Below are 23377 nucleotides of genomic sequence, written 5' to 3'. Positions count from 1 at the left end.
TAACTCCATTAAAGACTAGCATAATAACCCTGAAATAATTAGTGTGGGTGTTTGTTAGTTGATAAGTTATTTAGCAAATGCCTTTATCCAAAACAACTGAACCACTACAACAAATCGACTATTGAATCGAATTAAGGTATAAGATTAGAGTGGTCTACACACAGACTGCAGTTTTGACGGCGGGCCTGTGAAACTCTTTTGGCTCTTACTGATTAATACATGTGCCATGGACCCTTTTGAAAGTTCACAGTGGTGTACCATGGTAAAATATCTGAAACACACACTAGAGTGCAGTAAGCAGGGAATGAGATGACATCCAAAGGAATCACTGAAAATGAAAGTCTTAAAACTTGTACCATTTTGGTGTTACTGGGAAGTATAACTCATTTTCAAAAAACTGATAATGTACAGAAAGCAGGACGGGTACATGTTTACAACAGAGAGTTTGCACAATGGGCAGGATTAAACTTTATTATTATTGCTGTTTATAATTGTATGTAAAGTCGTCCGCTGTTGTATGTATGGTGTCTCCAAACATTGGCAAACATTTCCTGCCTTACTTAGAATCTTGAATTCTGTAGAATTGTAAGTTTCACCATTTCACTGAAGTCTCTTTGGATTTATGTTCCAGGAGGTGGCGCTATACACGTGATCCCATACATTTTACTTATGCATGGTTTAATGTTGCGGTGTGTGTATAACTGTGATCAACAGGACTTTTACACACACACATACGCCCTCTGAGCATATACACCCGTGAGGCTGTGACTTCAAAGCAGACTTGTTTATTTTCAGTCTATAATGGATACAAGATTTAAAATGCCAACACATTATGACAAAATGAAACCACAAACGGATAAAACAAGAACGAGGGAAAGAAAATGTTGACAATTTGTCAATCTTCAGGTTTAAGTTTGAGAGATGTCACAATTCTTAAAAAGCAACAACAAAAAAACTGCCTTTATCTTTCAGGATGTGTGGGTGTTATACTTATGTGGAATTGTTCCTTGGTTTGTGTACTGTAGAATCTGATACTGTGTTGTGCGAATTGTCTTGCACTGCTACGCCTTTTCATAGTTGTTTTTTAGTTTTCTACACAGAAGTACAAACCACAAGGCTTTGGTTGTTAAGAGACCCAGTGTAGCTGATCAAATGTGTTGCTGTACAGGATGTGTGTTAATTTTTGATCTTGTTCATACCGACAGTCCTGAGTGGATGTGGGTCACATCATCTGAGATGCAAATAATTTAGGCTATTGCACTGTTCGAAGACTAGGTATATGCGAAAGATTTAAATTGAAAGTAAAATAATTATCATGAAAATCAAGACATACACTTTTGAGAGAGAAAAAAACTTTAAATGCTATGTTTTTTTTGTTTTTGAACTTCACTTGATTAGTAATAATGAGAACGATAACAACAGATTAAAATATCACAGTGGCACCATCCTTCTACCTGATACAGAGCTCTCCCTCAGGGTCACTACAGCAGGTCTGCTTCACCACATTAATTTCCCAATGCGTTAGGAATTTAGGCGCTGTGACAGTGGCCTAGACCAAATCCATACTTTGCGTTACCCCTGAACCACAAAGAGCAAACCTGTACCACATCACAGTTTTCATTTTTAAGTAGTATAATACTGCCACTGACGATGCATTAAATCTTGTCAGTGTGTGACATTGTTAATGTGTGATTCACAGTTTTGATTTGGTCCAGGCTCATTTGTGGGTGTGTGTATTTTTTGGGAGATAATTAAAAGACCTTTGCACTGGTGAGGGGTCTCAGTCAAGGTCTACACTGTGTTCTGGCTTTATTCCAACCTACTAACTCACTTGCATTTACATTTGTACATTTTCTGACGATAGCCACCCCAAAACTGGTAATTTTGAATTCAGTCCAGTCCGTCAGTCAATGAGGTTAATGGTAAATGGGAGACTGGAATGATTATGAATTGCCCTTTAGTGATGGAATTCTGAATTCCTGTTCCTGTTCTAAATTCCAGAGGGAAAACCCTGCTGTAGAGTTCGATGGCCGAAGTGCTGTTCTCGACAGACACACGAGATTGAGATTTCACAGTAAATTCCCACAGTGCTGTTCACAAGACACAGACCGAGGGTTGTTTTATTTGTTTTACACACCGAGTTCTTTACCAAAAACCTTGACATGCTTATAGTCTCTTCTTTTCCTTGCACTCTCTCTTAAACCTGCTGTGTGTACCAGTCACAAATCAAGAAGAACAAATACCTGAAGTCCTACAGCGATATTTAAAAATAAAAAGACGAACATTGTTGGAAGAGTTGCCTCCATCAACTGATTTGCATACTATCTGTGCTTGAGCATTAAACAAAGAAAACATCCATGCATTTCTCGAAGCTTAAAACAAATAAACATACTCAGGAAGTCAAATTAATTAGTATTCCTGTTAAAATGTCTGACTTTTCATATAGGTAAATTCAGAAGACTAAATACATATATAAAGCAGTTTTGTTAATAATATAGGTAAGCAAACAATCAATTAGGAGCAAAAAAAAAGAGAAAGAAGCCATGCCATGAAGAAATACTCGTCCTTTTTGTGTTTTTATTTAGAGTTTTTATCAGATTGGTATACATTTACTGTAGTGTTAAGGGCTGGGTTTGTGTTACCCCAAGAGAAAGTGCAGTAAAATTGATACATGCTTTGCTGTGGAAGATGTTTGGTTTTGAAATTGTTTTATACCCAGTTAATGGCTGGATGAAGAGCGTATCTGAAAGGGTATGTGGAGTCTGGAGTCCTGTTCGCTCACGGCCCACAATTGCTGGCTCCGTCACCTCTCATAGCTAACTGCAGTAGCGGATGGGAAGTTAGGATCACCTTTCCTTATTACTTAGTGCATAACAAAATAAACTTGCTAATGTAGCCAAAGCCTATGGGATACAAGAACTGTTTAACTTAGCATTGGTCACAGTTGTCATCTGCATTGCTTCTCTGTGACTCGCAGAGCACCTTCAACTGAACTATCAGAGACCTCATTTCTCTATTCAGTATAGGTGTAATGCTAAAGTGAATTTTTATGTTTGTTGTTCTTGTTGAACTATTCACACCAGCAACCCGATGCATGGACTCTGTAGGCTGTCATGTGGATTTCAATGTTCTGAAGCCTAAGGTTGCATTGTGATGTGTGTTGTCGATCTGGCATAGGAAATTACATCCGGTTTATCGAAATAAAATGCATTTTAAAAAAAGCAAAACAAAGTTTATGGACTCCTATTACATGTCCCAGGATGCCATACACAAGAAAGAGGTTTAAATAGCAACATTAGCCTTCATTGTCTGGGTGAATACATGTGGAGCCACAGAAAACACATTTACACTGACGTTAAAAACATCAACAAAATTCTACAAGAGTTACAAAGAGTATAAAAAAGCGGTTATATAAAGATGCCACTGATTTTTTTTTGTCTCACGTATTCCTTATTGATATGAGAGTTTCTTTGAGCTGAGTTTTTAAGTTTGTCAAACCTCAGCGGAAAAGAAAACGCTGAAATTGTGCGCTTGTTCAGGAAGTGGGGACAGTCTGTTTTCCAACACACGTGATTTGGACCAGAGGTATACAGGCTTTTCGGCACCAGCGTCTGAAACAATCACCATTCGTTTGATTGATTTAGTTTTTTTTTGTGTGAAAACTATGGCTTTTTCTTATTTTTGTAAACTTTGATCTTTAGGCAACGCTCAGAAAGCAAAAGAAATCAATCTTAGAATTTGCTTGAAATTGCATTGTTGTGTTTTTTGTGGATTTTCATGTAATAAAGCAAAACCAAAACTTCTCGAAAATATGGCGATAAATTGTGTTTATGAAAACGTCAAGCCCTTCCTTTGGAAAACAAAACAAAAACAAAATCACGCCACCCAGATCTCATGTATGTTGCCTGTTCGCTGTTCCCGTGGTTCCCTCACTAAGGAGAGCTGTGTGATAAAACCCCAGGGAACACCAGTCTGGTTTTGAAAGGTAAAAAAAAAAATGACATGAAAATGACAATGTTTTACTAATCTCTGTTACCAGGCTCTATCCCACAGGTTTGCACTTTGTGTGTGTTTATTTGGGAATTTTGAACATTAGTTTTTAAGCGGAAGCCCAATTGAATGAAAACACCCTAAACTAATAAGTGTCCATTTTAGTTTTGTCTGTACGTGTTCCCTGTGTTTAATAGGGAACTTAACACAGTGCACTGAAGTTAACAGTATGTTCATGTCTGAGTACTTCGGTGCAACTCTACATATACTGCAGGTTATTCTGGGTCTAGAGGACAACAGTGGAACTGTTTTCCCACATCATTGCATTATACATTCAGGCGGACTATACCTAGAGACGTTCCCTCTGGGGGCAGTCAGTTTGTGCGGAGGGCATATGCCTTGCCCAGTATGTCCCGGTCAGTGCAGTGTGTGGAGCGTGCAATTCCTGTGCAAACCAGAAGGAGGCGAAAGAAGACCTCACTCAGTATGTGTTGTACTCAGTTGGCATTACACGCCCAGGGTTCTCCCAGTGATTCAGCACCACCAATCCCAGCACTGTCATTTCCCCTTCATACGCAATGTGAGCACTTAGGCCTGGTAAAAGTGGTGTACACAATTGTACACACAGTGACCGAAAGGGATATGGAGATCTCACGCTACACATTTTAAGTAAGTTTAGACTGCTGGTTTGAAGGGAAAAGCTTCTGTCTGTGGATGTTTTTGAAATAAACATCCTTTACCACCGCAGGCTGCTTCCCACGCTCCAAACAGAAGCACAGCCCAACTTCTGGATTCCTGTGTGTGGAACCCCTGCTGTGGATTGTAACAAAGAGGAGGCAGCTCCTGTGTGCGAAATTACGATAACAAATGATCTGTCTTGGCAGTCCGCACACCGAACTCTGGCGGGGTTCTGAATTCCGAGGGGAGAACCCTGAACTGTTGACCAAGCTGGGCTTCATAAAAAAGTAAAATTAATTAAAATATGAAAAAAATAACATTTCCCAGCCACTGATTATGTCAGCCTGCAGTGAAAACCTGCAAACTGGACAGTATGTGGACTGTAGAGGGACCTGTACTGTACCGGTCTGTACTGTACTGTCCTGTATTGGCTGTCTGTTTGTCTGGCATGTGTCTGTCATGTGTCATGGTTTTCGAGTTCTGTGGGTTGAGAGGGACAGGCTGACCAGGCGACATCCAATCCAATCCAGTTGCGGGATTTTGTTTTGTTTCTGGTTCCGTTTGTTTTCTGGCTGCAGAGATAGTGGTCCACGGCTCAAGTCAAAGGTGACCCGGGTCCCACCTCCAGGGGGAGGGCCAGGGCGTCGGCTGGGCGGGACAGGAACTGGCTCATCAGGGCTGTGAAGATCATTGAAAAAGCAGCGTGAGACGAGGCATGATGCAGATTGACTTAATGATGTAATGTTGTACAGATCCCTGCCCTAAGCATACCTGGGATTTAAGCATTTTACACAACACACCACACACCCCATGATATATTGTGACATTGTGGACTGTAATACAATCTACTGCAGTAAAGTGTAGTGTGCTGTACCTGCAGTGTCACACAGCCCCCTTTCCATGGGAGGCTCCTCTGTGGCCAGGAGGGTCTTGGTGCGTCTCAGCGTCTCCAACTCATCTGTACCGTCTCCATCCACCAGGCAGCCCTGCCATCAAAATGCACTCAGTCAAGAGGACACGTCTTAAACATTGCACAGCATTTGAACTTTAAGAGTCATGTGATCTGTCTTTCGCCATACATGTCAAGTGTCTGGTAAACAACGTAATTCACTGTGGATGAAGACTTCACCCAAATGACTTTATAATAATAATAATCACCCTTGACTTGCACAAAACTAATGAAGCCTTGTTTGTTCCTAGATCGCAGACATCCAGGCGGAAGGCACAAAGCATGTGACACGCACTCTTACACAATCGATACTCTGTGTCTCCACTAGGCCCCAGCCCCGACTCCCCCCTCCTTCCCCTACTGTCGCCGTCTGGCCTGAGTGACGCCCCCAGCCCGCCGTGCCCCTCCTCTCACCAGCAGGGCATCGCTCAGGAGCACCCCCTCGTGTTTCTGACGCTTCTCCTGGCATGTCTTCTTCAAAGGCAGGTCTTCATCCAGCTCCAGGATCCTGAAGAGCGAGTGAGGCAGGGAGGGGCGGTGAGAACACACAATTAACCTCTGGATAGACCCAGAACGCTGCAATTACTCTGCTTGATCGGCGTGTCCCAGGGCACTCTGAGGTCACTGTTCCACAATGCAGTCAGTTCAGTGCAAGCATTCCAGTTTAGTACATGTATACATATGTGTGTTTGTGTTTGCACATATGTGTCTGTGTGCATGTGTGTGTGGTTAAGACACTGCGCAGTCATAATGTTCATTCACGTATCCATGTATGAATGTGCATTTAAAGAGTGTGTTTGTGTGTTGGGGGGAAGGGGGCCTTACCGTTTCCTGAGCGAGGGGCCGGCGGGCTCCAGCAGGGGTGTGTCGGGCTCTGGCAGGTGATTCAGGAAGGTCAGCTGGAAGTCATCGTCCATGGAGATATAGGGAGCCAGCATGTCTAGGTCCAGACTCTCCACGTCCTGCCACACAACAGTAGAGGATGAAGACATGAGACGACAGCAGAGGCTGGAAATGGGGCAGGTAGTCTACTGGGGCAGTTAATTCAGTGGAGTATGAGCTCATTATGGTTCCAAAACAGCATCGCAGCCTGTAATGGAGGTTCTGGAGTTGGATAACCCTGTACCTCATACCTCGAATTTGGAGGCAGACTGCGTGTCATCCTCCTTCCTTACGGCAAAGAATTTCTCCACAGAATCCATATCCATGGAGACCTCATCACCTGAGCTCTGGAACCCAAAACACACACGGGGGTCAGACTTTCAAGATGCATGGTACAACTGAAGAAAACTGGGGGAGAAGTACAAGAAACAGGAAGTGGAGGACAGGAATGAGAAGGAGGAGATAAAAAACAGGAGAAACGAGAGAGCATTTACAAGAAAGTACAGGAGAAAAGGAGAACTAGAAAGTGACAGTGGAGGAGGAGGAAAGTACAAGCAATGAGAAGAGAAACAGGAAAAAGGGGAAGAAAAACAAAAGATGAAGGGAGAGAAGATGATGTATAACAAAGGAGTAAAGGAGATAAGGAAAAAACAGAAGGGAGATTGGAGGAGAAATAAGACCGGAATGAGACCAAAGAAGAAAGAAGAAGCACAGGAAGGAGCAGGAAAAGAATAGACAGAGACAAAGCAGAAGAAATGCACGGGGCAGACGGTAAACTCACGGAGGTGGGCGAGGGGGCGGCGGGCTGATCGAAGATGGGACTGAGGAGCTGGCGCAGCTCGGGGGTGCAGAGGTCCTTGGGCGAGGAGGCGGTGGAGAGGGGGCTGGAGGGGCGGCAGAACGACAGGTCCTTTATCTCCACTGGTCCTGCGAGGGATGAACACAGACAGGCGCCCAAGAACGCAGTGAGACAGATGGACAAAGACACACAGAGATGCACAATGAGACAGACAGAACGAGAGACTGGGCCTGAGGCAGTCGACTGTATGGGTGATGTGGGGCTTGGCAGTGTTTCCGTGTTCGATTGATGAGGTTCTCGGGTGTTAGGTTTTCTGTTGATCTGTTGTTCAGTGTGTCAGATGTTAAGTGATCAGGTGCTCAGGCAGGGCCCTACCTGTCAGTGGGATGATTTCATCCCCAGCTGCAGGGGCCAGCTGGGTCAGATCCTCTGGGCTTTCCTTCAGCTTCAGGAAGAGGCTGGTGTTCGTATCCATGGTGGCATCCTCGGACCCAGCCTCGAGTTCGGGTTTGGGTTTGGGGACACGCTCGACCTGCTCCATTGAGAACACCACATCCGCGTGCTCCACCCCACTGAGAGAGAGAGAGAAAGGGAGACAGAGGTGTTATATTTCTGTCCAGTGCACCATGTGAAATGCTTTGGTTGTCCTTACTTCAGTTTCAATTGCAGAGCGAGACAGCGATGGAGTCAAACAGCTTGCAGGTAAGTGTGTCAGAGAGAGACGGGGAGATCGAGGGCGGACCAGTGCGTGAGGTATTACCCGAGAAAGAGAGAGAATGTGAGCAGGGTCAGATGGGAGTGTCAGTACCTGAGGATGTAGTTGAGGCAGACCACGCCCTCGGGCTGGGCGCTCTTGTTGTTGTAGATGACAGAGGCCTGAGTCTCCGCCCACACAAAGCCACCCGTCTTCACCAGGAAGCGGTAGTGGGCTGTGGTCACCTGACCCTTTGACAGCACTGCGGAGACAGGGGAGGGGTGTGTGAGTGGGATGCAGTCTCGCTCTTAATCCATTCTCTCTCCCTCCTTTCTTCTGTCCCTTCCTTTTCCCTCTCTCCCACCATCTCTATTTCTCTCCCCCTTCTCTCTCTCCTTCCTTACTCTCACTACCCATTCTCTCTCTCTCTCTATCTCTCTCTCTCTCTCTCTATCTCTCTCTCTCCTTTCCTTGCTCCTTTCGCTCAGACACTCACAGATCTGTAGGCTCTTTGTCATATGGTCCGAGTCCAGGGCATGGTGGTACTCGTAGGCCGAACGACCAATCAGATCCTCTGGCTGGTATCCCACCAGCTCAGAAACTCTGCAGAGATGGAATAGGATAGAGTGGTCAGAGGGGACAGGGCCTCACTCAGGGCTGAGGTAGTTTATTATTAATGTTATTAATATTATGTAGAGTTTAAGCAGCAGGTATAGTAGTGTATTGCTAGTAGAAACATTGCACCAGATCAGACAACCACAGACATTTTAAATATCCAGTCTGAACTGAGTGCTGAGTTTGATCAGTTTCAACCTCAGAGGGCGCTGTAACTAAACAATCTGCGTTTACGCTGTGCTGTTGCTCAACAGGGCTAAACTCTGAACAAAACTTCCCAGGCTGACTTCTAGTCCCATTTAAATGTTACTATTTATAATACATTGGTACTGCTATACAGGGTCGCTGTGTGAATACAGCTCCTCTTCATTTCTGTCTGTTAAACAAAGGTGGCAGAAATGTTTGAATTATTCTAAACCTTATTATTATCACACACAGACCAGACTTTGTTGATGATGTCAATGTGACGCTCGCATTAAATTACATTTCATGAGTGTTTTATTAACAATGTTATCCTGTTCTACAGGTTTTGTCTAATTAGCAGCCAGCCCAGTCAAATATGCTTGAGTTTAACAGGCCCACAGGCCCTGAGCACAGAACTGAGCACGCCTGGGTTGGGTATGGCAGCCATAGAGTGGTCTTATCACACAATGCAATCAAGTCACAGGAATGCGAAAATACCCTAAAGACAGACAGACTAATAACCAAGGTTCCTAGTTTTCCATGATGAGAAAAAACAAAACTATTTAAATATATGTTAAAATTATATTCTGGTTAGGAATACTTACAGAAACATTATATTGAGTTTAAGAGTTTTTTTATTCAAACATTAACCATTTAACTCAAGATCGGAGCTCCTATCGAGAATTATCAGCCTAATAAAAAACAGCAGGCTACATCACTTTAATAGTTCTGCAAAACAACAAACAGTATGCACGATTTTCCTCTGAGGTAAACAAATCGCCATGTACAAACAGAAGCAGAAGTGAAAATGTATAGTTTATTTATTTATTTATAGTTTGTCTGGACTTTAATCGATATCATCGCCAACAGAATGGAAGCATTCCAGCCACGTGTGGTTTAGACATTGGCGTTGAACACAGAAAATAAGCCAAAGTTCATTTGCTTATTACAGTATAGATAGACACTGATAAACAGAGGATGATCTGTACGATGCAGAAATTGCACTCAATAGAAAGAGAAACATTCAAAATATATTTATCAATATTTCTAATAAAATAAAAACAAGTCTGTGCTTTTCTGCATTTTTCTGCGTCCTTGCTAATTACACAACATAACATCCTAACAATTTTCTTCTAGCTGACAAATGTTTTAAACAGCTGCTAGTTCAGTTTCAACATAGAGACACTAACATTTTGTTCTGTGTTTAACTCCACTGCAGAACATTTATTCTGTAAATCGCATTAAAACAACTTCAAATCTCAACACTGTGTTGGAATTCCTTTTTTCTATAACCATTTACTAAATCGGAATCCCCTCGGACAAGGGATTCCTTGCAAATTGTATTATAATACTTACTAACGACAAAGGCATCACCGACATAATAATACATGTTTAGTTCTGATTACTGTGCAGAATGAGGAGTGTGGAAGTATTTTTATATGCTGCTCAACTTTCTGCAAATAATCTTAATCGGTCACGTACCATTAGACACACAGTCACAAGCACTCACTCAGACGTGCACACAGGATCAAAAACACACACGCAAAGTCACCCAGGATCAAAACATCAAACACAGCCAAACAGGGTCACACTCAATCAGACAGATGGTGGGTGGCCACTGTAATGATCTCCAGCTTTAATCCCTCCTACTGTACAGCTCATTCTTTTTCTGATCTCAAAGACAGAACATGACGTTGCACTCTGTAAATCCAGCAACCTCTCTTGTAAGCCCTCCCACCGGCCCTCTCTCCCCCTCTCTCTCTCTCCTCCCTTACTGCCCGCCCTCTCCACCAGTGATCAGCTCAGTTAGAACAGAATGTTCTGCACTGAGCTCCTTGTGTTCGTGTCCCAGCTGGTTGACACCATGTGTCTGGCAGCCAGCCGGAGACAGACGAACAGGCGGGCAGGCAGGCAGCTCTGAAACACCCAAATCACGTTTCTTCCTTTACTGCATTCCCCTGCACCTGAGTTAGTTTTAAGTTGTTATTGTTTTACACTTGACTCACTTGGTTTTGTTTTCAGTTCTGTTATGATTTATATCAGGATTTTTAATGTTTTTTATAATTAATTTTAACAAAATTGTAATCATAAGTAATAAAATGTGTATGTTTTTAATTTTGAACATGTCAAATACAATACCAATAAAACAGTATATTACCCTGCTCTCTCCCTCTCTCTCTCTATTGCTTACTCTCTGCAGCAGCAAACAATACAGGTGGGGGCGAAAGGACATAACTGTACTGGAAACTAACCAAAACAATAACTATAAAAGGCGATAAATGGAAGAAAAGCAAACATGACAAACATACTGATGTCTGGCAGTCTGGTTTTTCAATAAAGGAGGTTTGACGAGCAATGAATGGAAGATTTTTTACTAATCCGTGCGTCCTGTGCAGTAATCCAGTGTTCATCAGTGAGTGTTTGTGGGCCTGAGCACCCCCTACCCCCACCCCCCCACTAACAGCCTCCTTTTGATTATCAAGTTATTTGCAAAAAGCTGAAGTGCTCTGGAGGGTATTGCAGTGCTGAATCTAGATTTGATTAATTTTGTTTCCTGCAGTCTTTCACAAAGCAGAAGTCTGTGTTACAGAGACTTGGTTTTGAGTTTAAGTTAAACTGCAGGATATATAAGGACTGCATGTACACATCGGTTGACAGTTACACAGGAAACACTTGCTACTTCCTGTGTTGTGTGTGTGTTTTGTGTGCATCTGTGTAGGGGGTTGTATATTATCATTTTACAACAGCATGATCTGTAATCATTAATTGCTTACTCAACATTTCAGCTACAGTTTTGTTAAAAACAAACAAAACAAAAACCTAGGCTAATCGAATTGTTACATCTTGTATTTGCACTGAAGCTACTGCCTCAAGTTAACACCTGCTTTCCTAATGAGGTAAGGAAAGTCAAATAAAACAAGCTGGGGAAGAGACATAGCCAGACATAGCACAAAGCCAGAAAAGAAAAATTCTCATTAAGCAAAATAAATATATATATTTGTAACTTTGGACCCATGCTTGTTTTTCATCTATAAAAGGTCCATGTTGACTTGAAATTGTCAGCAGCCAAATTCAATAAATACAGTTGGCCCTCTTTTGAAAACCAAAGAAAACATTTTTTTGCACACCACCAATAATTTTCTCTCTTGAACATGTCTGTTCCCGTCTCTCAGTACCCTTCCCTCCTTTTGCATTGCGTTCCCTGAGAGCTGTAGGTATTACTGTGCTGTTGATAGTGTAGTATGGTATGTTTATTTCTGCTACTACTAGTACTGCTGCTGATCACCTGTTATAACAGTAACAAGAGGGCATTGAAACCCAATTCCACCAACATTACCTTTTGTTTGACCTAATCACACGCACAATGCACCAGCACACATACAAACACATACTCCTACATACAACACACCCAGACCTCACCCCACGCTAACAAACTCAGGCTTATACCACAACAACAGCAGCAGCAGGAGAAATTAAGTGTGGGGGTGGAGAAGCCCCTGCCTCCACATCCCCCTAATTAAAACCAGCGGCGGGGAGTGGGGGGAACAGTCCCTGCCTGCCTACCTGCCCTGGCAGTGTGTAAACTTGAGGTCCAGGCTGTGGCGACTCAGAAAGGTGCTGCTGTCCAGGGGGAAGTCCAGGCTGGACGGGTGAGGAATCGGCTCACACAGGAGAGTCAGGAAGGTGAGTGGCTGTGGGGGGGGCAGCCCGAACCCAGGGGCTTCGCCGTCACTGGGGGTAGTAGCCTGCTGCTCGGGGGGCTTGTAGGTCTGGATGTGGCCACTGCAGTGCAGGACCTGGCGTTGACGGAGGTGGGGGGTGTAAAGGTCAGAGATTAGTGTTGTTATTATTATTATTATTATGATTAGGGCTTGAATATTTTGGTGTTTATGTTTCCTTTTAGAGAATGGGAATACAAATATCAGGAGGGCCAATCAAATGTAATAATACAGGGAAAACCTTGCCCCAAGATCAGCTGCTGGCTGTGGTTAGGGTTGTGCCGGTAAACTGTATACCGTCTCATCGCGGTGTCATGCTCTCACCACAGTGAAACATTATTTATCATCAGTACCAGTATTTTTATAGAAAGCTGTGCTCAATAACTGCAGCTGTGATGGAAACTAAAACAATTTGTGGAGTGACACATTGGAATAGGTGTCTGTCAGGTTGTTCACAGCTGCAGATTCAAAACATTTCCAGAACATCCGTCTGTCAGTTACCAAGCCGCATTTTCTTCTTCTAATACTCTAATAAATTCTCCCATGATTCTTTTAGGTTGCCATTTTCAACATCGACTTGCAGTCAGTTAAAAAACTACATGGCGCTACTTCTTATTATTCAACATATTGGAAAATATATTAAACACTTTCTTTCAAATAAATTAATGGTGATGTGTAATTACGGTTGTTCATGAGCAAGTGCTGCGAGAAGAAAATGTGACTCCGCGTCTGTTAAACAGGAAAATACATTTGGGCATTTTTCTCCTTTTGTAGTAATCTTATTTTCCCTCTTCGAGGCTATTCTAGTTTGGTTTTCATATTTTTTTATTGTTATGATATGACCAGGCTTTTTATTGGGCTCCAGCGCTTTGATAATGCAATTGGTTATGAAGCTCCATTGAAGAATTGTTTTTAAATAGCGAAACAGTGTCATATTTTCACAGTAGATGTAATTTAATAGTAAAATACTTTCTTTTGTAACAGTTATATTTGTGCCACTTGAATGGACCTATATTGGATTAATGTGTACTTCTTTGGAGTTTATCTAGGCCTGGTTGTGGGTATTCTGGTAATGCGTTTGAATCAGTTAATCTCAAATTTGGATTAACAAGCAAGAGACAACCACATTTGAAACAATGCAGTGAAGGCAGTGGGTCGCTCGCCCTCTTACCTTCCAGGAGGCAGACTTGATGTTGACAGTTCGTCCCCTGCTGGTCAGGGTGCTCTTCATGCGCAGGAAGAAGCTCCGCTCCGTCGGCACTTCCCGCTGCTTCCGGGAGAAACCTTAGAGGGAGAGAGATGTTATTGACGGACAGGGCGAGAGAGGGAGAGGTGTGTCGGGATGCGGGGAAAGTCACAGGTGGATGGACAGACAGAGATGTCACAACAGATAGAGTGTCCAGGCTCTGCTCACCCAGCCTAGTGGTCAGCGCGTCTCTCAGCTCCTCCTGGTCACAGGGGTGGATGAAGTCAAACACACTCTGTCCGAGCAGGTCCAGCTGAAACACAACAAGACACAAACTCAATACAGCTAGAGTACAACACGACACACACTCAATACAGCTGAAGAGCACGCACTACAGCACAACCACGACAAATCCACACAACACAAGCACTCACTCACCTGCACGCACAAACACACACATACTTCCATAAACACTCATTCTTGCTCACAACCTGAGCGCTGGGTGTATACCTGTGGGATGCCAATGTGCTTATTGACACTCTCTGACAGGAACACCATGTCCCCATCGCTGGACAGCACCATCACGAACCCTGCTGGTGCCCGGGCCAGGATTGCTGCCCTCTCCCCCTCCCCCTCCTCCACACTCACACCCCCTGTGAACAGAGAGAGAGAGAGAAAGAGGGTTAGAAACACAAAATAAATATATAAATAAATTGCACTATACTAAATACACCACACCACACAGTTAACTTCAAATTAGTGGGGGGAGCATCCCACCCCTTACCCGCTTGCAGGAGTCTGTTGATGCGCAGGTAGCTGAGTGTGACGCGCATGATGGCGGCCTTGTCCAGGTGTGCTGCAACGCGGCGGGGCAGAGGCAGGGCGTGCGCCAGCTGGTAGAACACCTCGGTCTCCTGGCTGCGTCGAGAGCGGGCCGCGTCACGGGAGCGCACCTTCCGCTGCTCCGAGCTCGGCCTGGAGGTGGGGGAAGAAAGGGATGGTTTTATTCTGGGTTATTATTGATTGATTATTGATTTACCATAAAACTTCAATTAAACGTCCCCAGCATTTATTTTAAATAACTGCAAGAAGCCCCGGCGTCAATTATTATTAACCATTCATAAATAAAAAGACATTGCGGACTCATGCAGGGTAAGAAGAGCCTGAAACATTGCTGCATTGTAGAATTAGGGTAATAGGCCAGGCTTTTATTATTATTATTATTATTTGTAATTATTCTTTTTTTGAATAATTTGCTTTCCAAAGATGCAAACAAATCACATTCAATGTGAACTATACACTGGATTGAAAACAAGATACTGGTAATTCTGTTAGCAGTCTGTAAATATGCTGTGAGCTGTCACTAAATAAACAAAAAGCACTTCAGCGGAACTGTGGAAATACGCTTTAACCAAATCAACATTATACTTCATTAATGCATTGTTTATGTCGTAATTGACAGTTCAATCACTAGAATTAACAGCAATACAAATATACAGTTACAACTATATATATATATATATATATATATATATATATATATATAGTTAAAGTGAGAAATAAATTAATAAAAACACACGTGATAGTGTTTTTTTTAATTAACATACGGTATATATATTTACTGAAAACAAAGATGCATAACCCGGCATTTATTAGAGACCGGCTGCTATTTGAGACCCAGACAATACAGGCATTATAAACAAATCATCCAGCAAAAGTAGAATTGTAAAAAAATCGCAAAACGTAACTGGAGTGTGCAACTGGAGAGAGATGGTGGAAAAATGAAGATGGTTCATAGTTGGAAGTTCATAGTTAAAGGCCTGGCAGAATAATCTTGATACTAATGCTGTGCCCCAGTGAAACAGTAGCTCAATCTGTCAACAAAAACTAAACGCACACAACACTTCAATACAGTAAGAACGATAATAATAAGATTCAAAATAATCACCACCGCCATCATTTGTTTAATATCAAATGATAATGTAAACACTACAACTACCTTAAAAAGCTCTCTGCAAACTCACAACAAATAGCACAAGAAACTCATAATGTCAACAAACTCAACAGTAATAATGAAAGTACAACCACCACTACCAGTATTAGACACTGTATACAAATACTGCCATGCACAACTCCAGCCACTGAACCATATCTTGTCTGTCATTTTGCAAGCTGGAGATATCTGACTGTAACAATCCTAGGCTTACAAAAGTGAGAGAGAGCAGTTTCTGAAACTATGTTCTTTTTAGCCTGTGGTCTCCTAGGGACTGAGCACTGCACTACAGAAATGTGCTACAGAGATAAAGCCAAAAACCTCTCTCTCCTTCCCTCCCCCACTAGACAGTGGTAGACCAATGCACCCAAAAGTTCTGCTCTCAAATAAGCCAGACTCTTTTTTTTTTTTGTGAATACACATTTTAGTAAATTACCCCCACCCCCACCCCCACACAAACAACACACACCATACCCCAGTTGGATTCCTTACATGGCTTTTAGATTCCACACAGAAGTCCCTAGGAAAAAATAAATGTGGGTAAAGTCTTCAGGCTTCTCTTCCCCTCCCTCTCTCTCTCACTCGATTTCCTTCGTTTGAGTGGGACACAGATAAAGTTTTTCTTCACTCCCTGCCTCCTAGTCCCACCCCACCATAACCTCCCCTCTTCCCCTCTTCCCCTCCCAGCTGCTCTCTCTGACTTCACAGAGGAGGAGTCTGTGTTGTAGTGTTTACGAGATTTGACCTCCCTCCATTCCTGGCTCCTTCTCAGCCTTCCCACCGAGATCTTCAAAAATAGGCCATCTAGCATGCCCCCTCCCCCAGAGTGAGAGAGGGAGGGAGGGAGAGAGGAGAGGAAAATAGGGAGAGTAAGGGGTAGAGAGGAGAGAAGGGAAGGAGGGAAGAGGGCAAGAGTAACAGACAGAGACTGGCTGCATGTGGTAACTGTAATAATCTGGTCTTTGTGCTTTTGGACAGAGACATGAAGACAAAACAAAACAAACACTCAGAAATAAACTCGCTGCCTTCATGCATGGAACACGTCCAACTCTTTTCTTTTGCGGACTGTGACTTCAATCCTAAGACTATGAAAATGTTATTTTTAGGTGAGGAAACAGTCCACCGACCAGCCGGAGGCAGCGTCTGTGTGTTTTCTGGGGTGTGGACAAGACAAAACAAACAGTCCCTATTCGTCCTTTCGGGGGAAATTGCCAGCAAAATGGAATGCGGTTGTTGTTTTTGTTTCGTAAGTGTATCAATTATGATTAATTATGTCCTGTTAGTGTGCATATTTTTGGGTGGGTTTGATTCTGGAAAACAGCCTATTCTCCATCCCACAGATTCAATCCCCCCACTCTCGTGGAAACACGCAGAGCTCATGACAGTCGCGAGCATCGCTTCCCACCATTTATCGCTTTTCCTTGCAATTAAGAGAACAAAAGTCTCCTGCTTCTGCTGTAGCCCCCCCCCCACCCCCTGTCTGTACTGGGCACCCTTCACAGCAGGAGTTTGCTGATGAAAAGGCATGAACAGTCCTATTACCCCCCCACCCCCTTACATTTTTAAATCATACAATGAAAAGCTTTGCCGGACAGTTCCTTCACTATTTTGATTAATCAGAAGTGATATGGATCAGTTTTGTAATGTATAAATGTTGTTTTTTTCTTCATAAATCAGTTGAATTGTAGTGTGCACAGAAATACGGGTTAAAAAACATACAGTCCAGTGTCACTGCTCCTGTGACTGCCTTGTGAGGATTCGTCTACTCTCACAGACACTGAAGAAACAATTAATTTGAGTCAGTGGCCTGTAGGAGCCATTTTCCCTGAGGCCTCAGAAGTCAGCATGCATTCCACAGATGAAAGAACGGTGTTTTTGTTTTAGTTTTTTTGGTCAAAGTGGTAGGGCTCCATTGTTCCCTGCAGTGCTATCAAAACAACTTCAGACTGTGGTGTCCCTATGCAATCAGAAGTGGGGGAGGGGTGGCTGCCTGCCTGCCTGCCTGGCTGAAGGTCAGTCAGGTGACCCTTTACCTAAGGAAAACTGTGCTTGCCAAACTTTTTTTTTTTGCTTCCAGAGAAACCTGAAATTCAGAGCTGGGCATGGACGCCTTAAAGAGCACTGTGCACCATTTCTCACCTGAACTTTCTGCAGTAATGATAATTATAATAATAATATGCATGTATATTGTGCTTTTAAAAATATTAATAAAATACAGTCATGTTTCTTAAATAATATACATTTACATAACAAATATGTACATTTATATTGCATTTCCTTTTTAAGGTGTCTGAATTCCCTTTTCCCTTTTCCATTCATGCTAACCTTTTATTACGTTTCATTTGTACTTTCTTGCTCACCACTAGGGCACCACAGAGGCAGGAAAAAACACCACTCTGTATAGGCAGAACCATAAATATTAACTTAACACATAAAGGAAATCATAAAAGCTGCTCCTTTAACTGTAGCACACTGCCCCACTTCCCTGCTTCAGCCCAAGTCTGCCAGCCCCTTATCTCCTGTTACAAGGGAGATGTCATTTTCTGGTAAATTTCCATTGGTCTCGCACAAACTCTATTCTGTCTGTCTCTGGCAGTATACCCTCTAGCCATGCAGTATTACACTGAGCAGAACCACAAACTCTCTCCCCACCCCCCTTTCCTTTCTCACTTGCAGTATTATACTGAGCAGAACACATCCCCCCAGCTCCTCTCCTTCTCTCACTGTGATGCATTACACTGAGGAGATCAAACTCTCCCTCTCCTTACTCTCTCTCTCCTCTTCTCCCACTCTGTCTTCCCATCTCTCTCCAATTCTGATTCTAAGTAAAAGAAAAGCCTGACTGGTGTGGCAATGTTACCCCAGTCTTGCCAAATCACTGTCGTACAGGTCAAGAGCAAGGGAGACGATAAACAAGAAATATATGTTTAGTAACTTAACACATACACACACACTACACATGTGGGACACAACACTAAGCAGTAACCCAGAGCAGCCTCAAACACATGGACTATAGCTGGTACATGTAAAGGACAGTTGGGGGGTGTGGTTTCACCCAAGGCTCCAGGCAAATCTTGATGTCACGTGATTACACTCTCACACACACACACACACACACACACACACACACACACACACAGAGAGCTTCCCGGTTTAAAATGAAAGGGGCACTATTTGCTGTTTTTGCAGTTTTGTAAGATCAGTCTTTGACTAGTCTCTGGTCACAAGTGACGACCTGGGTGTTAATTCCTAAATATGAGTAAACCAAGGGTTGTTTAATATTGCAGTCGAATAATCCCATTGTTGTTTTTTGGCCCTTTCTCTGCAAGGCGTTTTCAAATAGGACAGAAGCTAATCAGTAGAGCGTATAAAAAGGGAAACAGTACAGGCGTCAGCACATGGCAGAACTGAACTGGCCAGTTTTTAAACAGTGTTTTAAAGAGATAAGTTTGTTTCATGCCCCATAGAGAGAGCACAGGGACCACCCATTACATTATGCATGTGTCTGTGTGCATGCCTATCTCTGTTTGTGTGAGAGTCTGTATGTTCCTAAGATCTCAAGGGCACTTGAAATATTTATAAAAATAAATACATTGAAAATAATACTGTCAGGGGAATCTGCATTCTCTGGCTTTCATTGTTGCTTATTTAAAGTGCTGGGAACTGAAAATACTAGCTAGAATATATTAAAGTGGACAATTGAATACGAGTAATGTAAAGAAATCAAAACCCCTTTGTTGAGTTCACTGTGATGTTTGTTTTTCTTCCCCTCCAAAAAAATAAGTTGTAATTACTCATTCAGTACCGTCCTGTGGTTTTAAGATATTTCACAAGGGGAAATAATAAGAATAATTGCTATCCAGGCGGTGGCTGAGGCTACTGTACACTGTGTTCTGCATTACTGTACCGTGAACACCAAATCAGACTCACGGACGGGCTTCATTAAGACTCGGCACACAATGTTCTCGAGCAGCCACAAGAATATAAGAACAGACTGCCTCAGGAACAAAGCAGACACTCGCACACACAAACGCGCGCACCCTGACTTCCTCTCTCATGCACTTGCACGCATACACACTGAATTTCTTGACACTCGCATGTGCGCACTCTTTCTCTCTCTCTTACACTAGACACACACAAACTCTCTCACTCTCACTCAAGACATACACTCACCCTCTCTCTCATACACACACACATTCACTCTTACACATGCAGACACTGTGGCTCACTCTAGATTGTCTTTCCCTTGAGCGTGCCTAGGGACTCAGTTACAGAAATAGCACCGCTGCCTACGTTTGGGTCTCTGCGGGCCTTTCATTCATTAAGGATAACAACCTGGCATAGGGGCCTTGCAGGTCTCTATATATATGTGTGTATGTATATGTATATATACATACAAATCCCTCCTACCTTGCCTTATTTCCCCTCTGTCTGTCCTCTGTACTTGTAATCTCCAGTGCCTTAAAGGTCTCTGGTACAGGTTGAGTCCTACTCAGCACAGCACTGGCTCCAGTCTGGGCCCCCTATACTGTAGTTATGTGGCTATATTTAAACTAATTTAAACATTTTAAATCAAGGGTTCCCAATGTCTGGTGATGGAGGGCCAATTTCCAGAGGTTGCATGGGATGGGGGGCCGCAGTAGAAAATGAACCACAGATGACAACAAAATATGTTCCAAATCATAACTTTTTATTTCCTATACATTTCTGTTAGGGAACATTTTTGAACTTTAATTGTTGTTTTATTATTTCCCCCCAAGTTACATGTGCAATTTCTAACAGAAAATGTTCAAAAAGTGTAAAAATATAGTAAAGGTTCAGAAAATGGGGGGTTGAAGGTTGGCTTTGTGGGGCCGCACCAAACATCCTCGAGGGCCACACTTTGGGAACTCATTTTAAATGCACTAATCATAAGAATATATTGGAAAAGCAACAGGCCTGGATAAGGGTGTCTGCCAAGAAATAAATAAATAAATAAATAAATAACAAAAACTAAAATGTAATGTAACCATCAATGCAAGGGAAATATGTGTACTTCCTTATAAACAACGTGGAGCTTATTTGTATATATTAAAATGACAAATGAACTAACAAGAAAGTAAGGGGTCAAATTAAAGATATACTGTTACATTCATTGTAATGTACACTCACCTAAAGGATTATTAGGAACACCATACTAATACTGTGTTTGACCCCCTTTCGCCTTCAGAACTGCCTTAATTCTACGTGGCATTGATTCAACAAGGTGCTGAAAGCATTCTTTAGAAATGTTGGCCCATATTGATAGGATAGCATCTTGCAGTTGATGGAGATTTGTGGGATGCACATCCAGGGCACGAAGCTCCCGTTCCACCACATCCCAAAGATGCTCTATTGGGTTGAGATCTGGTGACTGTGGGGGCCAGTTTAGTACAGTGAACTCATTGTCATGTTCAAGAAACCAATTTGAAATGATTGGACCTTTGTGACATGGTGCATTATCCTGCTGGAAGTAGCCATCAGAGGATGGGTACATGGTGGTCATAAAGGGATGGACATGGTCAGAAACAATGCTCAGGTAGGCCATGGCATTTAAATGATGCCCAATTGGCACTAAGGGGCCTAAAGTGTGCCAAGAAAACATCCCCCACACCATTACACCACCACCACCAGCCTGCACAGTGGTAACAAGGCATGATGGATTCATGTTCTCATTCTGTTTACGCCAAATTCTGACTCTACCATCTGAATGTCTCAACAGAAATCGAGACTCATCAGACCAGGCAACATTTTTCCAGTCTTCAACTGTCCAATTTTGGTGAGCTTGTGCAAATTGTAGCCTCTTTTTCCTATTTGTAGTGGAGATGAGTGGTACCCGGTGGGGTCTTCTGCTGTTGTAGCCCATCCGCCTCAAGGTTGTACGTGTTGTGGCTTCACAAATGCTTTGCTGCATACCTCGGTAGTAACGAGTGGTTATTTCAGTCAAAGTTGCTCTTCTATCAGCTTGAATCAGACGGCCCATTCTCCTCTGACCTCTAGCATCAACAAGGCATTTTCGCCCACAGGACTGCCGCATACTGGATGTTTTTCCCTTTTCACACCATTCTTTGTAAACCCTAGAAATGGTTGTGCGTGAAAATCCCAGTAACTGAGCAGATTGTGAAATACTCAGACCGGCCCGTCTGGCACCAACAACCATGCCACGCTCAAAATTGCTTAAATCACCTTTCTTTCCCATTCAGATATTCAGTTTGGAGTTCAGGAGATTGTCTTGACCAGGACCACACCCCTAAATGCATTGAAGCAACTGCCATGTGATTGGTTGGTTAGATAATTGCATTACTGAGAAATTGAACAGGTGTTCCTAATAATCCTTTAGGTGAGTGTATATGTTTATGTTGAGCTCATGTCAGAAAACAATGCGAAAACAAAAGCAACTATTTAACGGGTTTCATAAAACACTTCCAAAATAAATAAATACATAAAAAATCATAACAGACCTGCAGGCTGACTTGTAGATATCTGTATTGCTCCGTGCACGATCAGATGATCTGTCCCGCCTGGCACCGCTTTGACCTGCAGTATGAGCCGCACTGTGTCGCTCACCTCGTCTGCCCCACTCGCGTTACTTTGTATCCTATAGCTTTTGTTTCCTGCTGTAAAATCGAGTGCACAGCTGCACCGAGCACTGCTTTCTTCTTGGATGTAAGTTACTAAACTTTAGTCGAGTAAAAGCATTTAAAAACACTCATATAGGTTTGTGTAAATGTGTGTATATATGGGTGTGTGAGCCTTTCTTTTGACATGGCACAGGTTGTTATGCAAAGAGGCAGATCTTGAGACGGTAATTCGTTCGCTGTATAATGATTATTTAACCGATACTGTTTAACATTGTATGCATTCGTGTATTTATATAATTCTTGTCGATTTTCCTGCATAACAAACACACGCATCATTTGTCCTGTTGTGCGGATCTTTTGCGATGATTTGTATAATACGAACAATGTATACATTGCACACGTATATGTACGCATTATATTAATATTTGCATTGTTCAAGAATGAGGCAATCTCATACAACACGTCTGTCTGCTGGGACGGTATAATCAGCGCAGCACCGTGCAGCCATCTGGGCTCAGCAATAACATCGTAGTTATACAGGCCAGAGGTTTACACTTCCATATGACAACCATAAATACATCCCAGCTACACGTTTCTCAGTTTTTTCTGGAAACGGTCAAGCGTCAGTTCAACACAACCCTCCTGCGCTAATGCAACTCTGTTGATTGATTTATTATTATCACTGTCACAGTACGATGGCACATAAAATACACATTTTCGCACAGATAACCAAGTCTTCTCTGATAAATACCCAAATACATGATTTTCCTTAATGCATTCGAAGCAAGTTGAGTTAAAAGGCAAAATTATAAATCGCATTACCTTGCGCCTTCCGATTCCGGCTCCATGCTTTTATTGTACACTTTGTTCTGTTCTGCGATGCTGTTGTTCTTGACAGTCTTGCGCCTGCGCACTGAACTACTTGGTCGCTCCACCCCGAAGCGTCGCCGGCTCGTCAAACCCCGCCCCCACGCGTGCCATTGCAGTGCGGTCTGGTGCTAGACTTTTGTAATTACAATACATGTGCAAATTTAAACTGCACTTTTTAAATGTATTTAATGAATTAATGGGTGGTAGGATTTGTATGTAC

The 23377-nt window shown here is 42.8% G+C and overlaps 1 protein-coding gene across 2 annotated transcripts; it reads right to left on the bottom strand.

Annotated features, from left to right (window-relative positions):
* Positions 1–769: 769 nt before the first annotated feature.
* On the bottom strand, positions 770–23192 carry hif1al (hypoxia inducible factor 1 subunit alpha, like). 2 transcript variants are annotated; one of them, XM_066703853.1, is made up of 15 exons: positions 23110–23192; positions 14480–14670; positions 14206–14348; positions 13924–14008; positions 13681–13793; positions 12355–12587; positions 8489–8595; positions 8107–8254; positions 7674–7870; positions 7281–7426; positions 6751–6846; positions 6443–6579; positions 6032–6125; positions 5543–5654; positions 770–5346 (listed from the first exon to the last, which is right to left on the bottom strand). In XM_066703853.1, exons 1-15 carry the CDS (start codon positions 23133–23135, stop codon positions 5264–5266), a joined length of 1911 nt encoding a protein of 636 aa, XP_066559950.1. In that variant the 5' UTR covers positions 23136–23192; the 3' UTR covers positions 770–5263. The 2 variants fall into 2 exon arrangements, with proteins under 2 accessions (XP_066559950.1, XP_066559951.1); XM_066703854.1 differs by lacking the exon at positions 23110–23192 and adding an exon at positions 16181–16307.
* Between the last annotated feature and the right edge of the window lie 185 nt (positions 23193–23377).

The sequence above is a fragment of the Amia ocellicauda genome, chromosome 5, assembly GCF_036373705.1.
Source record: "Amia ocellicauda isolate fAmiCal2 chromosome 5, fAmiCal2.hap1, whole genome shotgun sequence".
Lineage (NCBI taxonomy): Eukaryota > Metazoa > Chordata > Actinopteri > Amiiformes > Amiidae > Amia > Amia ocellicauda.
Note: the sequence above shows the minus strand (reverse complement) of the source record. Positions and strands in the feature narration are given on the sequence as shown.